A 21,656-nucleotide genomic window follows, 5' to 3' on the forward strand; every position below is an offset into this window, starting at 1 on the left:
TCACATGTATTATACAAACGAATTAGATACACGGGTCTTTTTGGAACCCTTAGAAAAGAAAAAAAAATGAAATTTTTTTTCTTTTGTACTAACTATTTTTAGAAATAATAATGGTCAAATTCTTATTTTCTTTTTTCTCAATTACATAGACAATTACATGTATTTAATAAAAGTACTTGTACTAAAGGCATAAACGAGTTCCTATATATATGTTCGATGAAAACAAAATGGGGTGGGTGCACCCGGTAGATCATTCAATGTTGGTTTCTGCCTAGAGCTTTAGGCCTTCTCCTTGGTTGCTTCCTGGAGGGTGGAAATCAGGTCAATACAGTGAACTTGTGGGGTAGTTGGGAGCTAAAATATAAAAAGTTTGAATGAAACAGTTAGTATGAGCTTGTCCAGTTTCCTAACTAATTGCAATTGATGGTTGACAAAGGGTCTATCGTTGAGCAGCCATTGAAATATTTCTGTTAGCATGAGTGAGGTAAGACTCCCAAGTCAATTGCCCATGAGGCCTTAGCTGTTAGTTTCACTTTCATGTTCAACCCTTTTGTCCCTTCTTCTCAATTCGTTGCATGGTAACAAAATCCACATCAGCGGCTCAATATTGTAACCGTGTAATCTTTTTCTCAAGCTCTTATCCTACCACACTGACCTTACAACCAAACATTTTTTTTTATTCCTACAGGCCGTTTGTGATTGCTTCCAAAAAGGAAGTCTGACAAAGGGTCAGTTCCTTTTTCTATTGAGAAGCTTGCATAAAGGGTATTTATATGTTAAAGAGATTAGTCCCATTAAACATTTACAACTACATTACATTCATTAGTGGTAATTAGATATAACTCCTTAGAAGTATTGCCTTCCTTATCTCTAACATCCCATCTCAAACTAAGATGTCCATGTATTAATGGGAAGTTTGTCACACAAAAAATTCACGATGGCCGACGGGAATGTATAGAACCTATAAAGCACCATTGGCAATTGACTTTCTTTATGATGAATTGATAAGCAATCTCAGTATGTTTAGTTTTGTCATGCAAAACTAAATTCAATCGACTAGCCAAAGCATGAAGCATTTTTGTAGCCAAAACAACACTACAATATTATTGGTCATAGTCATGTATTCGGTCTTTGTGCTTGAATGAGCAATAATCCATAGTTTGCAGCTCTTCCAAGAGATGAGGTTGTTTCAAGGATCAAAATAACCCACCAAATCACTAAGATCAATAATTGATGAGTCACACCATATAGAAGAGTGCATAGGACTAAATATGCCTAAGAGCTTCAATACGTTGCCAACTAGAAGAGTGCATAATCTGAGATACTTGATTGACTGTGAAGGAAATTTCATGACGAGTCAAACTCATTAAATGTAGTGCATCAGATAAACTTTGGTATAATTCTGGAGAATCTACAAGGATATCAACCACCTTAGGCAAATTGTAGTGCAAAGCAAGAACGGGATAGTCTTACCAATCGATTGACCCGATCTATCAAATAAATCTATAGCATATTTGTATTCTAACAAATTACCAGTAGAACTTGTACTTTGTATCTCAATTCCTAGCAAATATTATATCGAACCCAAATCTTTCATCTAAAAAGGGCACCCAAATGATGATTTTAGATCCCACATAAATGTAAAATCACTTCCAATACAAAGATACGGTACTAAACATTGTTAACGGGGGGAGAAAGAGTGATAAAAAACTTTTAATAAAACCCAAAAAGAGTGATCAGACAACTTTTGATAAAACCCAAACTTTTATAGAGCATGACAATTGTTTCTAACCATAAACCAATTTCCTAAATCAACAAACATAAACTACGAATCTTAATGACTATCCCATATACAAAGTCCTAGATAAAGACCATGTATAAGGTGTTTTTTACATCCAACTGATCCAAAGGCCAATTAAATGTCAAAGAAAGAAGAAAAATGATACAAGTCATTACAGTTTTTAACGTCGACACTACAAAAATACACTATTAATGACACTTTTTTATGACAACATAATTTTTGTGGTAAAGATAAGCCTTTGGCGACAAAAAAAGCATCAACCAAGGTCAATAAAAATATTTATTTCACCTAAGAATTTAAATTTCATTGATATAATTAGTTTCTATCGATGGGATAGACCTATGGTTTTAAGAAGGTTCTACACATGAAAATGTTTTGTCCTCGTGGATATCTTCAACGAAAAATGTATGTGTTTTATTAAAAAAATGAATCATTGTTCGAAATAAGAAAGTTTTCTCAAGCTATGTTAGTGGCATCATTGCCAACAACACTTTAGTTCATCAAAAAGAGTCAAATAGTGACAAAATATGTACTTCATTGGGAAAGTATCTACCAAAAATTAAAATTCTGATCCTTTATGGCAAAATATGTGTTTCTTTAGGAAAAGGTGTTTCCCAAGAAAATTCTCTTGATGTGAAATAAAAATTATTGGCAAAATTTGTAATTCATTAACAACTTTATTGTTTAATGGCATGATTAGATCTTAAGGAACCTGTTACGCCATTACCATTAACATTAACAACTTATGGTCCATCTTTCGGAATTAACATTGAATATTGTAGTCATGTAACTTAGCAATGTTGCAAAAAGCCTTTGAAGTTGTCCTTGCTTAAGGAAATAACATCTCTTCCCTTAGTATATTTTTTATCCATCTCCAACCATTAATGCTGCAAACTCTCCTTATATACAAGACAATTTTTGGATGATTTCATATTATATCCTTAGCACTTTTATATATCTGAACATATAGATGCAAATGATTTGATAATTCCTTTATTATCCCAAGTATAGACCTGTCAAATCATATTTGAATCCTCTTTTCTGGAAAGAGAAAACACCACATTTTGTACTCCATCCTACACATAATAAATACGTATTTTCATCTTTTCTTTTTTGGAAATAGTAATGTTATATCACTTTTTAATTTTGTTTTATGATTTTTACTTATTTTTACTTAAATGTTTATTGGCTCCAATCTATTCGACACCTCGACCTAATTCATTTCTGCAAAGTCGCTTCCTCTCTGAATTTCTCTCTAATGCTCTATCCTCCTCTCAGTGCCTCTGTCTCCTCTCCCTTCCCTCCCTCTCCCTCTCCTCTCCACCTTTATCAACCCCTTTCATTCCGTTCCTTCCCTCCCTCTCCTCTCCCTTCCCTCGCTCTTCCTCTCCTCTCCTCTGATTTCCCCACTCCCACAGTTTGGCTTGCCGCTTCATTTTGTTTAATTCATAATCATGTATGATTTTTTTTCTTCATTTTTCTCATCGCCAGAGACATCTCACAACTCTTTCTCAACAAAATGTGTTTGATATAGTCTTCAACGGAAAAAGGGAGCTCCTCATTGTTGTTGTTGTTACTAGTTGTTGCTTCTTCCGAATTGCGAATTGGTTCATTCACTTCTCTCTCTCCTAGGACCCTCTATTTGTTAATACTACTGTTTCTTTGCTTCATTCCACTATTACTTCTTTTTCCAGTACTAATATCTCCTCACTTTATTTTTTTCATCTTTTAATTTATGATTTAAATTAGTTATATAGTACACATTTCGTTGAATTATGTTATGTGGTTCATTTCTGAATTATGCATGTGTATTTGTTTGAAGAGAATGCTTGTAGTTAAGTTTTGTGGATGATTTATGCCAATTTTCTTCTTATGAAAATAATTTTCGGTTAATGGATATTTCATTTCTTCATTTATTTAACGTAGTGGAGTTTCTCTTTGTCATAGTGGAAACAAGTTTTGGGTGCCTAGGAATCCAAAGGCCTAAATTTTCTAGGTTTTGCTTCACGATGATGGATTTAAATTTCACGGTGTTTGAATTTATCTTTTGGAGATTCAATTTAGGCATCCCGTTTTTCATTTGGGTTTTTGTAATCATTTTTTTGTGGATTAAGCATGTGGTTCAGATGCCACTTAGGAAGGTTTTTCAATAAGTGTATGCATGCTTAATCAATATTTTGAAAAGGGAAAAGGATTGAAAGTGCTCATTACTATTCTTACGATGCTAGTCTTTGTATTTCCCTTCCTATCTGATTCTGATGAATTTTATTTCCTTTCTTTTTCTTCTTTTATTTGTTAAACAAAGTTGTTTCATTTTGCTTGGGATGAGCAATTGGGTTGGTGATGAATTTCATCTTGCTTCTTAGTTTTTTAACTGGTTATTATTGCACTTGCTCTTGTGCATTTCTACCAATGCAACGAAATCTAAATTTGTGCATGACTCAATGAAAACAGATATGAGACTTCCTGAGTTATTTGCATTTGCATGCACTTCTTCCTAACCATGGTAGAATAACTAGGAGATGATTAACAATTTTGTATCATTTTATACTTCATTTTAGTTGACATGCTTAGGTGACTTAACCTTTCTCTTCTTTGGCAAGAGAGCATATTGTCAAATGTAGCAATTATATGTTTCAAACTCAATAGATATATTTTGATCGGCTGGATTTTGAAATTCTAGGCTTCAACAACATCCTCAAACTACTTGGTCTCTAACCTAAGGTGATACTTTTTTTCATGACTTTCATGTTTGTTTATCTTCCATTTGTGTTTTGATCTTTTTGTTCTCATGGTTGAAGGATCTCAAAGGCCGAGTCCAAGTGCCTTGGTTGTCATGTTTATTTTCCTATCACTGGCAAGTTTTGTGGGTTGTTGAATCAATTTAGAGTGTTTACTCTCTTCTTACTTCAATGATTAATGTGTATCATGAATGTGTTTTTACTCCAACAGTCTTTCATGTAGATGACCACCATCATCATTGTCATGTACTACCCTTGTAATTCTGATCTTCTTCAAAAGAAAATGTAATGGACTCTTTCATAGATTTATGAGTATCTTGAACTATCTTTTGCTCCAGTCTCCTAGTTTCCCACAGAGAAAACTTTATCATGCAATTTTCTCTGTAATGGAAATATTTGATGAAGTATTATGGACCTCAAAGCTAGGGGGTTAACTTGTGAAAACTAAAGTGGGAGTCATCTCTTGTAAGACTCCATCTAAAAGTAAGCCTAACTCAATTGGTGCCTATTTTTTTAGTCTTTCTTAGCAATGTGTTGTCAACATTTTGGAACTTCCATGTCTTAGACAAAACTTTCGAATTGATCCTCTTGTATTCTCTTAGACTATAAACAATATGCGTTGTCATGTCATTTTATTGGATTGCTGACCTATATAGAATTCAAGTAAAAGTCAAGAAAAAATTTTGATTTTTTCCCATTATGGGCAGTCTTTTTGGTAGATAGAAGAGGATTTGAGAGGTTGAACTTATGTCTTTTCAATAGTAATGTGCTTAATATTTTTTTTAAATGAGTTTTGTAAAACTCATTGTATGTTATCTTATAGATGTCCACAGGAAATGCTAAGCAACAACGAGGACCATATGAAACATGGATTCCTCATGATTATGCTTACTATCTTGTCAAAAGTGGTTCATAAAGGATCTAAGTTGGGAAATGGCCAATAGAGGAGTGATATATGACCTAGACAACTACAAGAATTCAAAGACAACATGGAAGAGAAAAGACGAAATATAATGTTATCAATCGCCAAAAAACATGGAAAAAAACAATGTAAAAGGATAGCTACATTGCTATCATCAAGTGAATGGATTTGGAACCATCAAGGTAAGCGAATGGAAATGTCGTCACATGTTTGGGAAGAGTTTATTCAGGTTATGTGTCATGTACTAGGTAATGTGTCATGTACAACAATTTATTGCATTCTAGACTTTAAATGATATTTTCGTTAAATTTTATTTTAGTACTTTTTTTTGTAAAAAAACAAAGATGTTGAGTATGTTAGGCATTAAATTTTTTGCAACTATGAACTCCTCTATACCATGGTTGGAGAAAATTTTGCAATTGGAAGCTTTGTTGTTATGGCAGTGGTGAGAGTGAAACAAATGAAGCTAAAGAAGTTAGTCATAATGAGCAAGATGAAGTACAAATAAGATATGATGGTGTAACGGATTCAGGGATTGCAAATACTTAGCTCAAGTGATGGAGGTGGCTCAACTAGTAGCCATAACTAAGGCCGTCGAACTCCTTTGTTGAGTAATCGAAAACATCGAGCTCAAGTAATGGGGGAGAGAGACCAAGCAATGGTGGTTGTATTGAACAACTTTCTGCTACAATTCAAAAATTAGCAGAAGTTGGTAATAGTTCTTAAGCAAATAAATGGATTGATGCTACTCGGGAAATTCCTTATTCGTACACAAAATTTTGCCATTGTGCTTCTTCTTTATTGGATACAAATGAAAAGAAATTGTTATTTGTTCAATGTGACATTGGAAAAATGAAGAGTTTTTGAAATTCCTCTATGAAGACAGCAGAAATAGGATGATGTTATATGAGGATAATATGATGTTGTAATAGGAAAAAATCATGTTAATTTATTCGTGTTATAATCATTATATTACGGATTTTTATAATTGACTTTTATGTTTTAATTTCTCTTGTTGAAAATGAAAATTGATTGTTTTAATGTTATATTGAATTTTTAGTTATGTATGTAAATTTTCATACCGTTATCAATGAATTTTAAATTTTTATGTGTTTGTTATATAGTTTGATATTGATATTTTATCATTATACAAGAGTCCAGATTACCATGGTTATTACCAATGAGAGTTCTCTAGTTATCATATCAATTTATTTTGAAAATGTATCTACACCTCAAAAAATTTGATTAGGTGGAGGGGGGCTCATATATGCTCACTATTAGAGTATAATGAATATTTGTTTAGGCAAGTGTATAGGATGAGACCGTATGTTTTTACCAACCTCCGTAATTTGCTAAGAAGTAAGAGACTTCTTGTGGATACCAAGAGCATTAAAGTTGAAGAACAAGTTGTTATATTCATGGTTACCATATTTGTTTTAGATGCTCAATTTGGACTATTAGTACATATTTCAATAGAGTACTAAAGGCAACACTCAAATTGAAAAATGATTATATACATCCTACTTCAACTAGAAATTTTCATCCAAAAATAGCGGGTAATGATAAAGTATTATCCTTTTTCAAGGTAAGCAACTACTGTAAATTTTATTTATGTGTTTATTCATTTAAAAGAACAATTATACTAACTTTCAATGTGCAAATTTCATAATTCCATTGGAGCAATTGATGGGACTTACATAAAGGCCCACATTATAGGCAAAGAGTGTTGGATTTTGGAATCAGAAACAATACTTATCACAAAATGTGATATTAGCTTGTAATTTTAATATGGAGTTCACTTTTGTAGTAACTGGGTGGGAAGGATCAACTGCTGATGCTTGCATTTTGATGCATGTATTAGGTAGACCGAACAGGCCTAGAGGTAATATGTTTATTTTATTTATTTATTTTTGTACATGTTACCTTTATTCGTATTAATCATTTTTATTGTTTCATACTATAGGAAAATACTACTTGGTAGATGTTGGGTATACTAACTTGCCAAGTTTTTTGGCACTTTATCATTCAACTAGATATCATTTAAACGAATATGATAAAAATCATCTCCCTCTGACTGCAACAGGGCTATTCAACCATCAACATTCATCATTAAGAAGCACAATTGAAAGGACTTTTGGTATGTAGAAGCAACGGTTTACAATTCTGGATCGAGCACTTGCATACCCATACAAGACTCTGAGTGAAAGTTGTCATTACTGTTGTATCATTCACAATTGTATACAAATATCATATCGCAATGACGGAAGGATTGAAGGAGAAGAACTAGTAGAAGTTATAAGAATGATGTGGCATTTGGAGAAGATCAAGAAGAGGATGAAGATGATATGGAAGAATTAATTAACCAACCTGCAGTCTCAATATTAGGGAGAAAGAGAAATGAACAAATTGAATTAGTTAACTATTCTCATAATAATTTAACAAGTTGAATGTAGGACAATTATGTAGAGTACAATAGTTGATTTAACATAATCAATTTGTTTTTAAATAAAAATGTTTTTATCTTTGTATTTGACATTTTATTTTATAGAGAATTTATCAAATAAGTATGGTAATGTGTGAGATTAATTATTTACCTTTTATTTATTTTCCTAGAAAAAACACCAACAGGTCTATTAAATTTTCTTTGGCAAAATTTTAAAAATTTCCATGAAATTTTATAATAAGCCAATAATAGGTTTTTATCTAAAAATTTCTTTAAAATGTGTATTCTAGGAAAAGCAATGGCACTAAAGTTTTCACCGTCCGATTTATTGAAGGATTTTTATTTGATCCTATTGTTGCATTATTTATACTTATCATTCTTACTAATGAAGTTGCTTCTTATCAATTAATTTTCAGATGTATTAATTTCTATGCTATTAATTAAAAATAATTACTTTTTTTGAATAGAAAAGCAATATCATAAATAATGAATGGTTCTTATGATTATTTTCATATTTTTTACTTACCGTTTTATTGAACATATTTATCAGTTTTATTTAAGATTATTTATTTCAATTTATACTAGTCTTAGGATTTTATGTGTATTAAATTGGTTTCTGTGTAACCAAGGTTTCACCTGTTTCATTTTCTAGAGAGGACTTTGGCAACTACTTTTTCTTCTTCTTTTTCCTTAGTTGTTTTCTGACAAAAAAAAAAAAAAACTTCAATCCTCTCTAAACAAATATACAAAAAATTACCACAGACAGTAGCATTCCAAAGAGATTTACCCCATATCATAGTTCTTCAATCTTACCTTACAGCTAATAGAAATAAAACTTCAAGATCGAGTTCAAAAACTCCCCAACACCGAACAAAGTAAAAATATTGGAGAACTCAAGGAAAGAAAAATACATTAAAATTGCTGATAGAGTCAATTATTAGTGGACAACGTTGCCAGCATCAAATGCAAAAATAACTACAAATACTATTTGACAAGAGAAAACTGGATCAGTTTATTTCAAATGTTATCAGCCAAGTACAAACTAGTTTACCTTGGCTTTTCTTCATAATCAAACCCATCTCCGTATCCTCCTAAACATTTTTCAGTAGTTGCTGGAAAAGCTGAGGCTCTTCCTACCCATTGAACTTTCTCTTGAAATTAAAAAATTGTTTAGATATGCAAATAGAATTATCAAACCTGATCAATGTACTATATTTAACAAGACAATGTGGGTTCACTGGTGGTTTCACCCTACTGCACGATCTGATTACTGAATGCTCTTTTTTGGCCATATCCAAAATAAACAACAACTCTGGAGGACCATTTTGCCTCATCCCATTGTGTATCTGGTTTCACCAGCAAATCTGATGCAGGAGCCGGTGAACAGGCCTTTGACCAAATCCTTGTTCAGTGCCACTATTCTCAGAAGACTAAATTATCCTACAGTTGTCATCCATAGCAATCGGAAGAATCACATCCCATTGTTTGGTGCCCCACTCCTGTGGATTCCATAAAGCTTACATTTGATAAGAACTGCAGCCAAGTCAAGATGTCAATGGTGACTTTGTAATCACCATAGCAGCTCACTTGTCTCCACAAGGAACCCCCTAAAAAAATACTGAATACCACCAGGTGGAGACAACCTCTTTTCGCTTGATAAGAGGCCATCTCACAGAAAGTTTAGTTTATAATCTGCAGGTTGACGTGGATTTTAAGGTCATAGTGGTTCACTCAGTACCTATACCCCTTATCTCCTCTTCCCATCTTTTGAGGTGATTGAAAATATTCCCACTCTCTCTGTAACTTGGACACATGTTGTCTGCTCCATTAACCATCTTTCAGATTGCTTAGACGGAAATGGGACTGAATGTCCTGAACTTGTCCTGGTAGTCTGAATATTAGTTTCTTGTTCTATGATTCTCATTTTCACTCCCTGCCAAGGAGGAATTCACACTTGCCTTTTTCTTGCCTCAATTAGATATCCACCATTTGGAAAAGAAAAATGTAACAAAAATAAAAAATAAAAGACTGGTTTGTAAGATTACAGAAGACATAGGAACAATGTGTTGAACTTCAGCTACTCGACTACATCTTCAGGATCATTGAATTAATATACTGTTGGCTCATTTTACCCTGTGCTTCATACCACTTCCATCATCCAAACACCACTTGCACTCGGTAGCTTGTGGCACTAACCGAAGTTGTCGTCTTCCTTGTGTGTGCTATGAAAGGGACAATTTTGATGATCGGTCAGCTACATAAACAGGGATTCAAGACATCTTCCCTTTCTTGCAAATTGAGAATTTGAAGCAGAAAATGTTTTTGGTCTTCACCCCTTTCCACAAGAGTTATGGAGCTAACTCTTGAGGGGGCTTGGCACTGAGATGTGTTATGCTACCATCTAGAGATCTGATGAGCTGATGTGATGCTGACCATTTGTCTAAAATGAGACTATGGATGTTTATTCTTCCTGTCAGCCACCAGTATTTATGCAAATGCAAGAAATGAAAGAGATGTCTGTGAACAAATCCAGTTCCATGGGCCAATTATTTAAAAAGCATTTTATTTGAACACTTTTGGGCAACTTTCATTCGTTTTTCAGGGAATGGTTCTTTGACAAAATTGAAAATATTTAGTTGAATGCCCTCCAACCTGCACTCACCAAGTGCTCCCCTCAAGAGGGAAGCTACAAGCTTTAAGTCATAAAATTAGAGGCAATCAGAGACCACAAGGGAAGGACCATCATGGCATAACTGGGACCAACGGGGATCAATACTACCATGACAGAGACTATGATTGTTGAAGGAGACTCTGAAGTAATCACCAGTGGGCTAAGGGCTGCTCAAAGCCATAAGGGAGAGTCCATGAAACTCACAAACAGATTGCAGGGCACTTCATAATTAACTCTTAGTTAGAAGCTCCACGATCATCCAGCTCCACTGCAGAATCTCTTTCAAAGGAAGCCAACAACACCTCATAGTGGGCAACACAATGTTTTTCAGTTGTAGTATTTTTCTTTTTCTAGTTGTGAAGCCCACTGACTTGAAGCCTTCTATCTATATTCTATGTGGGAAGCCCATCAACTTGAAGCCTTTTATCTAAATAGAAGAAAATGACCATTAAATCACATGGAAAACTAGGAAGTTATGTATATTCAAACAAGAAAAATATGCTCAACCTCACTGCCCCAAGGAGTAACCATATAACCTTCATCGTGGTAGCAATTTCAGTTTACAAAATCGAGAGTGGTTGTTCAAATCTTCACATCCAGAACTTTGGGTCCAAATCCCATGTTTAAGCCTCAAATGTGAAATTTCTCTATAACTTCAAACTAGAAAAGAATATCTCATCAATGCAGAGATAAACGAGATGTTACAGTAGAGAAATGCCCTTTATCCTGGTTTGACAGTCAAGCTTGTATAATCATCTGACCCCATGGCCATTGAGAAGGTGCTCAGCAAAAAATAAGGCACTTTCTGCAACCACTGATTCTGAAGGGAAGAGTTGATTGCTTACTTCTCAATGAATTCCTGAGACTGAATTGTTCTATAAAGCTCCTTCAAATTAGCCAATACTTGACGTGGTCCCAAGCTTTCAACCCCAATGTAATTCAACAGTTGCTCTAAATCCTACATTATCCCAAAAGATAAGGTCACTTACGCTCACTAGACTTGTTGAAGCAGCAAAAAAGCAACAACAAAAGATAATTATTAGAGACAACCAAAAGGGGCCATAGCATCTTATCAAGCAAATAACATAAACAGAGAATGTAAATACAATACGAAGCAATCACGTAATGATACTAGTCTCCATGGAAGGTCGTCATTCATGCCAAACACAGGAAAGTCCAAAACATGATTATTCTAGGGAAGTACTAAACAGCAAAGTCAGTCTGTACAAATATCCAAGGGCACACATCTAGACAGTTTTCTCAATGGACAAAAAAGAAGGAATGCACGCATATGCACATAATTAATTGAACTGGTTTAAAATCATTTACACCTGTTGTTTCCGGCAAAACTTAAAGATGATAACTCAAGGGAAGAAAAGCATGAGCTAGCAGACAGGAAGAACAGATTGAGAGGAGACTTTCACTTGCCAAAACTACTTATAAGATCTACTAGAGTAGCAGAGAAGCAATGGCACAGAAAGTATAGTTACAGAATCCTTGGGGTTAAATAATTTAGTCTCTCAACATTTTTAGTTCTCTTTTTCTATTAGATATATAATGTATTAGGCAGTGTCTTTCTTAGGACTCACTTATTTCTGACAATGTTTTAGATTAAGGTTTCTTATTTCATTCATATCTTTCATTTCTAATTAGGAGTTTTTAGTTTTATGTTAGAATTTTCCAGAGGAGTAAGGCTTAACTTTGCTATTTTTTTTAAGGGTTTAGACTTTAATTAAGGGAAGTATAAGTCCCGTTTGAAGTTTCCATGTAGACTTCTGCAAGAGCCTATGAAAAGCCCCTACCATGCCCTGGATGGAACATTTAGTCTTGTCTAAAGTTAACCAAGTCCTTTGACTATTAGTTTTTCATTGAAAGTCACCATGGATTCTGCTGTAAACCTCTTCTCTTTACAACTATATAGCCATAACATGTTTTTCTGAGTGAAAGCCGAAACATATTCTCAAGCATTTTAAGTGCAAAATCCTGTTGTTTCCCTACTCTTCCAACACTGAACAAGAAAACGCACAAGAATTTTTATTGATATTATTGTCTTTCAGTACAGAGGCAAGCCATCCCCACTACCTGGCATAAATTGTCCGAAGCAGATACATCCTCTAAATGTGTTTGTCAATTAACATATTTCATTTGGAATTAATTTATATAGAGGATTTTAAAAATTACTTATTTAGACACATATTCAAGAAAGATTCTATTTTAAAAATGGTTCCATTCATTCACCAAGCCTATTTAAATTAGTTAGACTTGCTAGAATCAGGAACCAATTAGTGACCAGGCCCAGATTAGCTCCTTTCCTCTGGAATGTACGAGAATATTTAAAACCCAAGATTCTACAAAATGTAAATATGTTGAAAGGTAACAACAGCAAATTTAAATAGTCTGCAAGTAACTAATATGAAATAAGAGGCAGTGAAAAACCAGAACAGGTTTTAACCGTAGAGGAGGGTTAGCAGGTAATACCTTGTTCAATAAAAATATTGCATAAGCAGCTCGAGTAGTGTCTTGCCCTTCTAAAAATAGAGGAAATTCAGCAGGCTTCACATTTATTGCGACAGCTGAATTAACAACCAAATCAGATGACATGGGTTCAATTGAAGGAGCGTGATCAGAAATAAATGAGCGTGAACCACCTAAGCGCAAAGGGTAGCGTAAAGGAACATCAAGGTATGATGCAACAAGTGAGACAGCCTGCAAATATGAGACCTCACATGAGTCAAACAACCTGAGGGGACCTTGTAAATCACATTTATTGTAACAATTTGACATGTGAAAGAGTCTTGATCAAGTCAGTTATTTTCAGTTTCCTATTCATGTTTAAATTTCATGTTAGCAGTTGAATTTGTGCTAAATTAGAGGAGTATGAGAGGAAGCCCACATCCATCTTGAAGGCTCAAACACTTGTTTAAAGAAATTACTGATTTTTTTAGTTCCTTGGTGACCTGTTGAGTCCACACTTTAAAAGAACCTGAACTGAAACCACTCACTCGGCCCTTGACTCTGCCCCAGACTTGGTCTCAGAGAGCTCAAGCCTGCTTTGGAGAATGGCAATAGGAGTTAAGACACTGTTACCCTCATATGGGCCAAGTAGATTCAATTTTTTTTACAAAAATGAGAAATTCATTAAAGGGAGAAAGAATGATGCAGAATATGCAATTAATATACAAACAAGAAAAAAAACAAAAAGCTAATGAACATCCAATGGAAAGGAATCAGCCACTAAAAGATCTGAAGGTCAACTCCCTCTCGTGCTAAAAAATCTGCCAGCACATTTTGCACTGCAAACATGACGAAGCCACTGAATGTCAAGATGATGACAAGACTCCATAGTCTCATCTTGAAGTAAACCACGAAATAATGACAGCCAAGTCACCTTCAATAACGAGAGGATCCAACAACTTCTAAAAACAAAATCCTCAGTCCCCATAAAAGTGCCAAGAGTTCAGCCCCAGGTGAATTGCAGTAGCCCAAAAGGCTTACAGTATACACAAAAGCAATACGAGAAGAACCTTGAACTACACCACCTCCAAAAGGGCCTAGGCTACCCCTTGAACTCCCATCAAAGTTCAGTTTGAGTTTACCCTCTGAAGGGAGAGACCAAGGCTCATTGACAGTGATGTGAGAGTCAGACGAAGCGGTTATATTATGCCAACGCATTCTGAGGAAAGCTTGAAAAATATTGAAAGCCAAAAAATTTACTAACCTAAAATTGAGTGTAATGAATAGTCTTTTCTATCACTCCTCCCAAAGAAAGCACCTAGCATTGAAAACACGCTTATTCTGCTCTTTCCAAATAGCCCAAATAGTAGTTGCAAAGGAAACTTGTCATGACACCCAACAACGAGAAGACAAAAGATGAAGAAGAAATTGAATCATAAAATCTGAAAATGCAGCGGAAAACACATGAAAAAGCCAAATTTACGCAATAAAGCATCCCAAACAAAAAACTACAAAAGGACAATGACTGCACAAATGGTTAACTGACTCCATGACATTACCAATTTTACAATGAACATCCTCCACATACTGGCCTTGCCTAATCAACTAGTCAATAGTTAAAAAATTTCCTTTAGCAACACACCCCAGAAAATGAAGTACTTTGGGCAGAGCAGGAATTTTCCAAACTAAACCGAAACTTTATGAGAAGACTGCAGATCAAATAGAAGAGAACCATAAAAGGATGAAACAGAAAAAACTCTTGATGAACTGATCTTCCAAATTATCTCATCTCCACCACATGACAGTAAAGAACGAGAATTTAAAAGCGAAAGAAGATTTCATCCACCGCTTCCACACCATTAAGGTTTTGCCGAAAATTGAAATTCCAAGTAATGGTGACATAAGATTGTGAAATTAAAATCTCATGCTATAAAAGCACATGAAATGACACAGGAAAGCAATGGCTAAAGGAGAAATCCCAATCCACTCATGTAACCAAAAACGAACACGAGTGCCCTGTCTAACATGAAATTGAATGGAGAAATAAAGGAGGATTTAAGACGAACAATTAAATTTCATAAACTAGAAGCTGGTAGGGAACCAAAAGGCAGCTAGGAGTCCTCCGATAAGCTGTACTTAAGGGCGACTAAACATCTCCAAGGCACAAGAGACTCCGTACAAAAGCACCAAAGCCACTTGGCCGACAATGCTTTGTTCATTACACTAATGGACCTAATACTTAAACCCCCATTATAATTAGATTGGCAAACCACATCCCAGTTTACTAGGTGATACCTGAACCGGTCCAAAGCACCCTTCAATAAAAAAATACCACAAAATGGCCTCTATCCTCAAAGCTATAGCCCATAGACAAGGCATGAAAGAAAGGTAAACAGTGGGAATGCCTGCTAGAGTAGCCTGAACTAAAGTAGCTTGACCAGCAAAACTTCAAAGATTTCCTTTCCGCATTTTTAATCTCTTCTCCATGCCTTTCACTAGCACCCAAAGATCAAGAGTAAATCTTCCCAAGAACAAGAGAATCCTAGGTACAAGAAGTGTGCACCTTACAACATAAAATACGCCCAATTGCACATCTTCCAAAAGATTCACCCCTATAAGCCTGATTTAGCCCAATTAACTATCCACCATGAAATCAACACACAAATAGATAAAGAGGGCCTTAATGGGGAGGATTTGAAGAAGCAAATTTACCAAAGGTTTTAGGGAAGGAATCCAACCACTAAGATATTGCGCTGTTTGAAAATATTACACCAAGCAATTCACCGATGATGTAAAATAACATCTGGGAAAGAGGACATCCTTGTCTAATGCCTCTTAATCCTTGAAGAAAAACCATCAGCACAAAAAAAGAAGTAGAGATCACCAAACCCCATTTTCCTCATCACCGAATCTAGAAAAGCCAACAAACCGTATCAAAAGCTTTTTCCCATGAAGCTTTAAGATTACCCTTGACTACCCGATCTTTAAAGAGAGTGCAAGACTTCATAAACCATGTAAACATGAGTCCAAAATTTTAACAACCTTTAACAAAAGCACTTTGATTAAAACGAATGACAGAAGGAAGGACTTTCTTCAACCTGTTGGCTAGAACTCGAGCAACCAAATTATTAAGCGCTAGATAAAAGGCCTATCCGTTGAATATAGCGTCCTCAACACTTGAAATTTTGGGGATGAGTGCAATGAAGGAAGCCCGATTGTGTTGAATGTTACCCCATTATGTTAAAAATATGAAAAAGCAACAAACATCATCTTGCAAAAAAGGCCAACATTTTGGTAAAAATCCAAACTAAAACCATCACAATTTGGAGCAGTGTTGCTTGGCATTGACAACATAAGCGCTTCCTCTTCCTCCTTCGTAAATGAGAGATCAAGAAATTTGCTTCTACTGACGAAATGGTATGAAAAGTGAGGTTGATAGGAGGTGGTTTGCCCAGCATGTCTTTAGTGTATATCACTACAGAATAATTTACCAAAGAATTAGCTATGTTGAGCACGATCTGAGGACAAAACCTCTTGACCCTTAACAAGGCGATGGATTTTTTTTCTCCTCTGAGTAGAAGCCAGGAATGAAAGAATTTTGACTTTGCAACTCCCTATTACGCCACTTGAAGGACGCCTTCCACTTCTAGTAAATCCTTTCCTTGGCTGTTACACTATGAAGATGCTCTTTATAACGACATCAAAGATCCACCTCAGCAGGCAACAAAGACCAATCTTCCTCAGTATGATCCAGCGCAAAGGTCGATTGAAAGAAACTCTCCTATTGAAGTTGACACAAAGGTTGAAACACTGGCTCCATTGCTGGAGCAGCCTGGTTCGTACGAACAGCTTCAAAACAGAACTTCAAAGATTCCAGGAAATCCAGCCATCCAAAGCCATATGAAGTGAACTTAGGGATATACAATCTTGCCTGAACCTTGTTATCTCTCAAATGAACAATACGTATCATTCTCTAAGTGTAACACATATAGCACATATTGGGAATTCTCTACCCAAATCTCCTTGCTACAGATCTTTCCATCCTAGCATGGAAAAATTGCCTACAGTTTTGAAATAAAAATGCATCCAATTTTTTAAGGTACCTTGATAAAGGATTGCTTTTTTCCATTAAAGATTGTCCTTTCTGAATTCATTAATCCTCAAGACTGTTCCTTCATATTGAAAAATACTTGATTTTCCTACCAAAGGGACCGTCTCCTCTTTTCTCCTTCTTGCAATTGCCCACCCTTCACTTGGGCCCATTCTGACACCAAAACCAATCCCCCTCTGTCTTTATGTAGCCACATGAACCTGCATCACCAACTCTCCCTTGCTACTTTTGCTCTCTCCTTTCGCTGTCTCTCTCATTGTTTCCTTCAAGAGGCTACAAATGCAATCAGTTCCATGCCACCAATGAGGGCTTCTTGTTGTCACCCATCACAACAAAAGCTTTTATTGGTGATCCTTAAGGTGCTAATGGAAGAACCTCCATGCATGCTTAGGGTACAAATGCATCATTTCCTTAAGTTGCTATTTCAAGCTACTTTCTAACATATTATAGTTTTCTCCTTCCTAGTGTGCACACATCCACCTGAATATCCAAATACATGCCACCTTCATCTACTGTTGGTCATTACTCAACACTCTGCTCTACAAAGTACAGTTGGTCTAACAATTGCAACACTGACTTTTAGCATCCTTTGCAGAATAGGCCTATCAGATAGCAAACTATGTGCTAACTTCATTGAAGTCATCCATTATCTACTGTATGTGTTTCATCCTTCTCTATCTACCTATTTGAAACATTTTATTTGAGCGAGTTGATGCTTACTACTTGGCCCTTGTTCTTCATTGATAATACTCCCTTGAATGCATCCACTAAAATTAGATCAATAAACTATCATGCATTTTATGTGCCATCCAAATGCCTGTCCAGAATAAGAAGAAGCAAACTTACATGTGCAACATACCCCAAAGCAGATGCAGACTTCTGGGCCTCTTTTTTATCACTGAAAAAGCTCATCTTCTTGAAAGGAGGCACAGCAAGATGCAGTCCTGAAATGGTTAGTGACGACATTCCTGAATTACTGACTTCTGGTAAAATGGATGGCTGTGAACCAGATTCATCAACATCTGAAAGTAGGAGTATTTGGTTCAGTTTCCATCGATTATACAAACTACAAACTTAAAAGAACAAATTGCCATTAGGAAGTACCAAGCACAAATGCACAAACAAACACTTGGATTTTCACATTGAATATTAACATGTAAAAAGACATGTGCTTCCTGCAAATATCAAGACTATGCATCCTAAAAACTCTCAGTTTGTTTCTCCAATATTATTTGACAAATCCTTAAAGGAGGAGCAATCTTACCTGATCTGTTAACTTCTTTTTGTGATACAACCTTCCCAGGGGCCAGTCCTGCGGAGGCTTTCACAGGATAAAGAGCTGATATTTGTGTTACCATATACTGCTGTCTCATCTTTAGCATCTTCTGCAAATTCTTGAGATGAACAGTACCCCTGTCCCCATCTAATAATCTATGAGCTTCCTGTCAAAATCAGTACTCATTTATTTTAACCAAAGATGTTAGCGTACTTAAAGCCAAGCACATATGTTTGTTAATAATTCAGGATAGCTGCTCCATGGTTCTAACAATACATCTAAGAATGCTTAGGGTACATGAAATGAAAATAAATCCTTTTGTCACCAAATGCTGTCTTTTGTCTTTGTATAACTCCTGGAAGACTAAAAGGACTTATTTATGCTATACATAATTGAATTGCAACCAAGAATCACAGGAGGGATTAACTACAAAGAAAAAAGGTCAAGCAGATACTTCCAATTACCTCTCTCTGGACGAAAATGCAACCAATATAATCTTTTATCCAGTAAACAAATAAAGGAATGCTCCTAAAGTGAGGTAACATAAATCCAAGGAGAGTAAGATAATCAAGGCATGATTATAAAAATCACCATTACATGCAAGAAATGCCTCTAAATTACCTGCAATCGCTTGCATGCAATGGATAGGGCTTCACTTGCATCCAACAACGGCCTGATTGCAACACTAAGCTGCTCCCTTTCAGTTTTTGTGGCCTCCGCCATGACCTTTGAATGCACCAACAGATTCTCAAACGCCAACTTCTTATCTCCAAGTTTCAGGTTCATCTCCTCAAGCTGGTTTAAGCGATGCAGTGGTTCTTTCCTTACCTGCCTCCGACCCGCTAACCAGCGAACTAATCAATTAAAGTCCAGAAAATTAAACAAGATAAAGACAAGAAGAACAAGACGACATTGAAAAATGCAGAGCATTTGTTAGCTAAGCAGATTCTACAAGTCAATCAACAAGCACTTAACTCCAAATAGTCAAAAACTAAGATATACTAATGTATGATTATAAAAATTATACTGAAGTTGGTGCAAATCAAATTGTTGGACTATATCTAGGTACGCATTCTCGGCTAGTTCGTTCGAAAATCATTCCACTGCTGTATTTCAACTTTTAACAATTTTAAGGAGCATAAAAACTTACTGCAACAAATGGGTTTTGTCTAAACGTCTGGTTCCAACTTCAAAATGAAAGGAAAGCACAAACAATTTACAAATATGTCAAAAGAAATAAGATTCCACTGAATCGATGATTTGCTTGAATGTAAGCTCCCAAATTTCCAAAATCGCATGTTTGTCTTTATTAATTTCCTTCCAACTACAGTTAATCCCATCAACATGTATCACGATCCAAAAGAAAACAATAGATGTAAAGAAAGGTAAATAAGTAAAATAAAAAAGATTCGCACCTGGATTGCAGATTCTAGCCTCTGCGCAAGGTACTCCTTCCGCTCTTTAGCTTTCTTGAGAGCAGATGAGAGGCTCCAAAGGCGCGCGAGTTCTTGCTGGAGCTCTTCCCATTCGATGATTTTGGGTGCCTGCCCGTTCATCTCGATTTCATCCGTCGAAGTAGTTGTCGCCATCGTATCCTCTTCCGATGCCGCCATGACCAGTAGCAGACCGGAGGAACGGTGAGCTTCCACTCAATCCGAACCCATGGATTGCCGAACTCATATCTTTCCGGAGAAGGCCGAGATGCGACGTTCGCTGATCATCGATACAAGAGAAAGACCGGTCGCTGGAGGGTATTTTGGTCAACTGGGCGAGGAGGCTAGTGCCTACTGGATTTGATTTGCTCAGACATCATGCTCACCTGGCTGCGGCGCTTCAGAGTCCACTTTAAAAACCGCTTTGCTTCTTGTGAACCAATCGGAATCGGGTATCATTGTATCCGCCGGTACCCGAAGATCCGATACAACTTTCTAGTTTCTCCTGTTTCCTTAATGGGGGGTTAGTGCCCCAAATAGATTCTTAAAGATCAAGTTCATATCCAACTCGAAGATCATATCAATCATGTATATAAAAATCATCTTCGTATTTAGTGTTAGTGTTGACACCTTCATGTATAGGAAAATAGTTTATAGTGAATAGTGCCCACTCATTAGAAAAACATAAAAAACAAGAGATTCCTAAACCAGTACACTTATAATTACAACATAATCGTCGAACCCCAAATTAGGTAAAACAATCATTATTACTACACGAGTAACTTATTTAATGTATAATTAAAATATATTAATATATTTATTAATTGAATTAGATATGTTATTATGCATTAATATGGTAATTACATGAGCCAATGAAATACGCACATGATTAATTACAAGTAATAAATAAATAATGTTATAAATAACAAAAACAAAAGTAATACGTTTAGTTATTAATTTATTAATAACATATGATATACTATAGCCTAAAAATGAATGATTTAAGAGGAAAAATTGATCTAATTATTACTTTAATATACTATATATTTGTACGTAATATTGCCACTATTAAATCACTAATATAATACAATAAATAAAAAATAAATATAACTTCAAGTCTTGATCTTGGGTTAAAAAGCCTTGGTTTTAACATAGAAACGGATGAACTACTAAAAATTTAAAACTAGAGAAGAGCCGAGTAGAAAGCCAACCAGTCTTAGACTTGAAAAAATACCTCTCAATTCTCATTCTTGTCAAATGTAGACTGCAATATGCACAAGCTATAAAAGCCAATAATCTACAAACAGGTTTTTCGTTGACGCTACTGATACACTTTACAGTAAAATTGATACAAAATGGGAAACAAAGAATGATCACCACACTTGATATTTTTATTAGATCCAATTAGTTATATTAACACTATATTTTTATTATTTAAAAATATATAAAAATTCTAGTTGTCGCTCTAACTCTGGAATTCTATATTTTGGAAATATTTATTCTAAAATCTCATTTAGTTGCGATGGAGGATTTTAGTATCACAAGTCTAAACACACTAACAATTTTAAAGAAAAATTAAAAAAAAAGACAAATCTATTTTACATGTTATGTTTGATTATATAAAATGGTTGTTGCGTTGAGAAGCTAAAAAGAAGACTTTCCTAGTTTCTAAAAATACCCTTGGCTCTTCACTATGAACGGTAAGAATTTGGTTTAAGTCTTAATTATGTACTTAGGACCCATTTTGGCAATAATACATAGCTTTTAGAATACTTTTTAATAAATATGGAAGTTACATTATGGG

General features: G+C 35.2%; 1 protein-coding gene across 1 annotated transcript; it reads right to left on the reverse strand.

Annotated features, from left to right (window-relative positions):
- Nucleotides 1-10,934: 10,934 nt before the first annotated feature.
- Nucleotides 10,935-20,202, reverse strand: LOC137939253 (vacuolar protein sorting 38). The gene is made up of 6 exons (XM_068784488.1): nt 19,835-20,202; nt 19,041-19,247; nt 18,408-18,585; nt 17,990-18,165; nt 13,057-13,284; nt 10,935-11,536 (listed from the first exon to the last, which is right to left on the reverse strand). Exons 1-6 carry the CDS (start codon nt 20,030-20,032, stop codon nt 11,420-11,422), a joined length of 1,104 nt encoding a protein of 367 aa, XP_068640589.1. The 5' UTR covers nt 20,033-20,202; the 3' UTR covers nt 10,935-11,419.
- Nucleotides 20,203-21,656: the final 1,454 nt, after the last annotated feature.

Source organism: Aristolochia californica, unplaced genomic scaffold (assembly GCF_029961685.1).
Source record: "Aristolochia californica isolate CCGP_79_NKW_82.1479 unplaced genomic scaffold, dmAriCali1.0.hap1 SCAF_8, whole genome shotgun sequence".
Taxonomy (NCBI): Eukaryota; Viridiplantae; Streptophyta; class Magnoliopsida; order Piperales; family Aristolochiaceae; genus Aristolochia; species Aristolochia californica.

Excerpts from the sequence above, each read along its gene's own strand:
- LOC137939253 (XM_068784488.1), bottom strand. The coding sequence starts at position 20,032 with ATGGCGGCATCGGAAGAGGATACGATGGCGACAACTACTTCGACGGAT. Across the intron at positions 18,586-19,040 it reads TTGCATGCAAGCGATTGCAG|GAAGCTCATAGATTATTAGA; the intron begins GTAATTTAGAGG and ends TGATTTTGACAG. Across the intron at positions 13,285-17,989 it reads CTTTGGGGTATGTTGCACAT|GCTGTCTCACTTGTTGCATC; the intron begins GTAAGTTTGCTT and ends TCATATTTGCAG.